Source organism: Pelmatolapia mariae, linkage group LG4 (genome assembly GCF_036321145.2).
Source record: "Pelmatolapia mariae isolate MD_Pm_ZW linkage group LG4, Pm_UMD_F_2, whole genome shotgun sequence".
NCBI classification, from domain to species: Eukaryota; Metazoa; Chordata; class Actinopteri; order Cichliformes; family Cichlidae; genus Pelmatolapia; species Pelmatolapia mariae.
In genome coordinates, this window is record NC_086230.1 from 15,747,292 (window position 1) to 15,754,123 (window position 6,832).

At 37.1% G+C, this 6,832-nt stretch overlaps 1 gene segment (V, D, J or C); it reads left to right on the forward strand.

Moving 5' to 3' along the window:
* Positions 1 to 3,921: 3,921 nt before the first annotated feature.
* Positions 3,922 to 4,367, forward strand: LOC134626692 (Ig heavy chain V region 914-like). The segment is given in 2 exon segments: positions 3,922 to 3,967; positions 4,054 to 4,367. Coding segments are annotated over 2 exon segments (360 nt in total).
* The last annotated feature ends 2,465 nt before the right edge of the window (positions 4,368 to 6,832 follow it).

Consider the following 6,832-nt stretch of genomic DNA (forward strand, 5'->3'; position numbering starts at 1 on the left):
CATTTTATTTTTTCCCCTTGCCTTGTTTGGTATCATTCTTTTTCAGCTCAACTGAATTTAGTTGTTTTTTCACTGACATACTGCATTAGTATTACTGATCTGAAATCACACAAAGAACTTAAAATTCTAGTAGTATTTTTTACTGTAAAAAAAACCACAGACATGTTGAGTAAATTTTTATAACTTGAAATGCAAATATAAATTGTACATTTTGTAAACATATACAACTATTTATCTAAAAATGCAGCCAATACACCTGCCGTTTTTTTCATTTTGTACAACCATTTAAAAATATTACTAAAACTAAAATGAGAGAACAATCAGGTGTCGCAATAAGATGCCCAACAAATTATGTGTGCCGATAAAAAAAAAAAAAGTTTGTCCACCAAAAGACAGAGGAGAGCAGCACAGGGATAAACCTGCAGGCCTGACAACAGGAGGTGTATCACTCCGCTGGTTTTCTACTTAGTGACAGTGTTTACATTGCAAATGTGCCTTTGTGACATTCATTAGTGCCCTCACCGACACACAAAACAAAACGACTACACAACAGAACAGCTACACAAGACAACACAACACACTAAGTATACACTCCACACTAAACGTCACAAATCTCCCACATCTAAAAACTCTCTCTCTCTCTCACTCGCTCGCTCTGTCTCGCTGCCGTTACCGTCACTCCCAAAACTTTTCCCTCTTCCTAAACAACCAAATCCCACGTGTTGACTTTTTTTTAAAAATTGGTCGACATTGTACATTTTTCCACCGACAGGAAAGAGGTGGCTTTTTTTTCTTTCTTTACTGTTTTCGCGCTGTCCTTTCGCGCTTAAAACGCTTAAAACACACACACACAAACGTGACGACAGCATTTAGAAAAAAGCATGGCTTATATATATTATGATAACTCTGGATTTACTGGCCTGTAATTAAAATTTAAAAACCTTGAAGTCCGAACTTTCAATATGGGCTGAAATAGAGACTCAGCGTGGCTGCAGCTTGTTGCTATGTCAGCTTACATCAGTCATGTGATTTGGAGGTACAGCGTGTCCGTGGACCACAGAGGGTTAATAACACTCACCTTCCTTCCATTTCCAGAGTGTAACAACCTGTGTGAAATCCGAAATTCCCATGGTGTTGTTCAAAATGTGCGCTGGCACAATCATAAGCATCGCTTGCTACTGAAAACAAGAAAAAAGCCGGTCCTGCTATGGGCTGGACCATTTGTTAATGGTGGAGGGGGGGAACACTATGCAATATATTCAGTTTTAGCATTTATATTCACTGTTGACTGTAACTGCGCTCAAAGTGTTAATGCTATCTTATTTTAATAAACAACACAGCTGTCATATGCAAAACTGGGGTGGCACTTGGGGTGGCAAGGGATCATTTTAGGGTGGCACTTGCCACCCCATGCCACCCTTCTAGATCCGCCCCTGGTTATGCTGACTTTTTCCGTACTGCGTACTAGCTAGCATGATGGAGTTTCTATACAGCTGGGTGGGTGCTATGATGTTAATGATGTTGAACTTTATTTTGTTCATAAGGTTAATTATTAGAGTTGCCAACCGTCCCCTAAAAAACGGAATCGTCTCGTATTCAGAGAAAATATCACGCGTTTCGTATTGAGCTGAAAAGGAACACAGTTTGTCCGGTACTTCAGCTACAATGAAAAAGACACAAAGCTGGAGCTGCACAGCTGCCTCTTCTTCTCTCATCCTCTCCCCCTCCCTCTCCTGTTTCTACTTCAGTCATGAAAACTGATAAATGATCAGCTGATCGGCTTTTCTCTCTTGTTTGTTTATCGCCCACTTTGCGCCAGAAAGAGGAAACCAGCGGAGGTCGCGTTAAACAACAGCAGCACGTTTAAGCTTGATCAGCTGTTGTTAGAATTTATTTAATATTACTTTCTAGTATCAGCTGATGTTTGCTGGAGCCACAGCTGTAAAAGCTGCTGGTCATGATGTCGGTTTGGTTATCTGGTGAGAGGGAAACATGAAGACGAAACCAGGAGATGTCCTTACTGAATCATCAGAGCTGAACAGGTGATGGAGAAACAGGTTTACCTTTTAGGTGACATGAATGAGTTGAAGGGAAGTTATGAACTGTTTCTGAGAGACAAATAACACCAGGATCCTTTTTTATGTAGCTGACAGCTGGTAACTGTGCAGGGGCAGATCTAGCAAAGTTTTGCCAGGGGGGCCAGGTAGGGCATTAACAGGGAGAGGTGGGCACAAGGAAATACTTTTCTTTCTTATTCGCATTTAAAATGTCTAGCTTTTAAAAAATAATTATCTGAATCTTTACAACAAACAATTGATAGATTGAAACATATATACCATCAAAACAGTGTACATCACTGTCACAACAGCATTTGTTTTCATTCAAAGGCTTTATGATTTTTCCTATAATGGCGGGCTGGTCTCTAGTCAAAATGCCCGGGCCGATTTTTTGTCCCAAACCAGCCCTGTATGCATCTCATCTACAGTCTGGTGTTACCTACCTACATCTTCCTAATCGGAAGGCAGAATTTCCGAGTTCTGAGTACAATCGAAAGCACCACGACTGCAGTTTTTGTGTTGGATGTAAAAAGCGCACATGACGCTGTGACGTAGGCTAGAATTATGGCAGCAGTCAATGACGGTCCAGGCGTGGGATTTCTCTCGTGGAAATATGCAGATTATTTTTTTCTTTCTATTGGTAGGTGGCACAGTGCACTTGTGGCAAGTAAGCAAGCTAGAAGACTGGCAAAGTTATGGAAGCAACACATTAACAAGAGAATTCTGAGTAAAACCAAAGTTACTTTCCCTAGTAACTAGTTACTTTGAAAGTAACGAGTAACTTGAAGTAACTGAGTTACTTTTGATAGAAGTAATGTAACTAAGTTACTAATTTAAAGTAACTTACCCAACACTGCTCATAAGTATGTCACTATCTAATACTTCTAAACAACAAATCAATCAACAAATTTTTACAGCATTTCATCATGTACAGTTGTGATGAAGACATTCACAAAGTTATGGATGAAGATGTCAGTGTCATGGATCATTCTACATTTGCAAAGTAATGGTGTGGTTTCAGAAGAGCTTGTCTGTAACTATTATTTGATTTCAGTGAATCAGCTGGTCAGTGTGGAGAATGAATAATGAATAATAATCTTAAAGGTGAAAAAACAAAGTAGCTCCTAGGATAGACATCTGATTATGGGAGCATTTGATGCTGATTTTTTCTCTTACTTAACAGCCAGCATTCCAGTAGACATGTCTGTTTGAACATTAAACAATAATCTGCAGGCTGAGCTATAAGCCAAGGAGTTGCAATATTGGCTGAATACGACAGAGACCAGGAAGAGCAGTGGGGTGGATTGGGTATATGAGCACAGGCAGTCTTCAAAAACTTCATTTTATAATTTGAATTCAAAGTATTAATATTATTTTTTTACATTTATTAATATTAATATTTTGTTTACACACACTGCAAATATAAACAGGTCTTATGTGACACAACACACAGTATGCGCACACTCACACACGTGCTTGAACATGAAAACTATGAAAAAAAAGACCATAATATAAAAGTCAAGCTTTTCTTACTGTCTGTATTGTGATTAAAATTTCTCATTTAAATTTCACTGAGAGAAACCGAAATGCAATTTTATCTGAGTGGAATGATAGTAAATAATCTCAATTATAAAGAGCAATTATAACATACAATAATGAAACGTTTACAGTGAGAAGCTACATTAAAAAAATAAACCAATTATAGCTGGTACCTGTAACCTAATAACAGTTTTGGGTTTGAAGAACAAGAGCATTATTAAAAAAAAAAACCTGTGAGGAGGAGTCAATGCAAAACCTGGATGTCTTAAACCTACTTTAGCTGCAGAGGGGTTGACAGAGACAATTGTTCACACAGTTTAACATGATGGCCATGAAAACAGGAATGCTTCTTTTTATTGCTTTATGGGCAGGTGAGACCTTTCACTGATGCTGAATCAAATTTATCTTTCAAGAATAAACAATTTTACAGCATGTAACTATTGTCCTGTTCTGACAGGTGTTGATGGCCAGACTCTTACAGAATCTGAATCAGTGGTTAAAAGACCTGAAGAATCCCACAGACTGACCTGTACAGGCTCTGGATTCACATTCAGCAGCTATGCTATGGCCTGGGTTAGACAGGCTCCTGGAAAAGGGCTGGAGTGGATTGCTTTGATAGGCACTTCTAGTTCTCCTATCCGTTACTCCCAGTCAGTCCAGGGTAGATTCACCATCTCCAGAGATGATTCCAGCAGTAAACTCTATCTACAGATGAACAGTTTGAAGACTGAAGACACAGCAGTTTATTACTGTGCCCGAGAGACACAGTGAGAGACAGCAATAGAAATGCCATGCAAAAACTACTTCCTCTATTTACCATCAGCAGTGAATATTTGGACCTTTAAAACTATATATTTAATGCGGTGTAAAAAGACAATAAGTTCTTGTTTTCTGTTGTTTTTTTTATTTTTAATCAATTAATTGTTTTGAAAGGATCGAATTGAGATCAGAAGGTGAAATAAACAGTGAATTCCACTGAGAAAAGTGGTGAGGAAAAGAGATTGACAGTTCTATAGATTTTATTTTAGAAGTACTATCATATGTACATATATTACTACTACTACAGCAGAAGACTCTGCTCTTTCATTCTGTGCCTGTAAAAACACAGAGGCAGAGAACAGAGGAACAGCTGCACAAAAACTTCAAGTATCCATTTGACTTCAATGATTTTACTCTTTACGTGCAAAATAAAAAAAAAGTTATTATTTAAATATGAAGTAATATTGCTCAATTGAAATTAGTCTGGAAAGACTAAATACAAAACTATGAGTAAGTGACTGGCATAAAAAACATTTCTTAATTGTTCTTACATACTGCTATTTTTTATAAGTATAAGACACAATGGTATCACTTGTTTTAAAAGAACGTGTCAGAAGAAAATATGCAATAAATCCCAGTGACAACACTTAGTCAGTACAAAAAGTGGGAGTGAGACTTTGAAATAGTGTTTATGTCTTATGTGCAGATTATTGGACATAGAAAACAGAGACGTTTCACAGTAATGTATGGCATAGTCTAAGTTTTTTGAATAACAAATGGTTTCTATAGAGGGAGGTCTATGCAAAGTTTAGCTTCTTTATTTACATGTCACATCAAACTGTCAACCAACATCTTGGACACTTTTTAACCAAACACTCTCATTATTAAGTGTTCTAAATTATGGAATATATGATTCTTTGGAGTTTATTATTCATTTTTTTCTCCGAGGTAGGAAAAGTATTTATTCTTTAAAACATGAACACAAATCAGATTCATGATCATCACACTTTTTGTTTTATTACTTACAGGAGTTTGGAGTGAGATCAAACTGGAGGAGTCTGCTTCTGAGGTGAAAAGACCTGGAGAGAGAGTGAAGATGTTATGCACCTTTTCTGGTTATAGTCTGACAAGCTACAATATTCACTGGATACGACATAGGCCAGGCAGAGCTCTGGAGTGGCTTGGGTAAATGAGCACAGGCTATAATTCTCCTGGCTATGCCAGTTCTTTTCAAAGTCGTTTCATCATGACTGAAGAAGACTCCAGCAGCAGACAGTATCTTGAGATCAAGAGTCTGACAGCCGAAGATTCAGCTGTTTACTTCTGTGCCCGTCAAAGCACAGTGACAGAAAACAGAAGAACAGCTGTACAAAAACACTGAAACAGCCATGTGACTTAGATGATTTTCAAGTTTCTCTTCAAAGAAATGAATAAATAAGAACTAAATAAATAAAAATCTCTCCATATCTAAGTTTACTGTAACCAAATGATGAGCCTGGAAACACAAGTAAGCTGAAAATCATTAACAGTAACTTTGAGTACCTGAGTGACATTACAACAATGCTAAATTGTTTGAATGTGTGGAAATTCTAAGTGGTTTTTTTTTTTTTTTTAGGTATTTTATAAAAGCAGAGAACTTTCAAGGTCTTCAGGATGTGCATACACAGTGTGAATGGGGAGGAGTCGATTGCAGGCGTTAAGAGGCCAGAGAGCTTTCAGAAAAGATGAGCTGTTTGTTAGGCTGAAACCCACGTACAAAAGCCTGAACACAAAATACAAAAGAAACTAAATCTTCAAGGTATGGGAACTAAACTGAGAAAATGATACAGGAGAATTTAATAGAATGAGTGGTTAAAGGAGCCACTCTTCCAGTTTTGGGGTTAATGTTCCTATTAGATTCAGATTCTTTGGGATGAATAAATCCCTTCTTTGAGATTTATTCATCCCAAAGAAGAGCAGTTCCTCTGCACACACAAGCTACTCACACGATCAGACTCACACAACCTACAGTCCTGTAGGTTCAAAATAAATTATTAATAGTCAACAGTAAATTTCAGAAACCATTCTGAACAAATACAGTAAATATAATTAAGAAGGCAGAAAAATCCATTTGTGTCTTTTAAAATATAGAAGGGTTGATGCAAACATGTTTGATCCTGTGAAGAGATTATCTGCTTTACTCTGGCAAACACCAAAGAATGATTAAACAATGAATAATTACTTAATAACAAAGAAATAAATTATAATGATGAGAAAATTTTCACCACCACTTGTCCCATATTTGGCATTTAATACAAAAAGTTATGCGATAAAGCAAATGGCAAAAATATTCTTTTAATATTCTTTTAATATTCTTTTCTTTCAGAAAGCTTCAGCCGATTATTTTTCACCCTCTTACAATGCTGTGATTGAGGCCATTCCCCAAATCTCTGTTAATGGCATGGCCATTGATCAATTGGCTTTGATCAGTGGTTGAT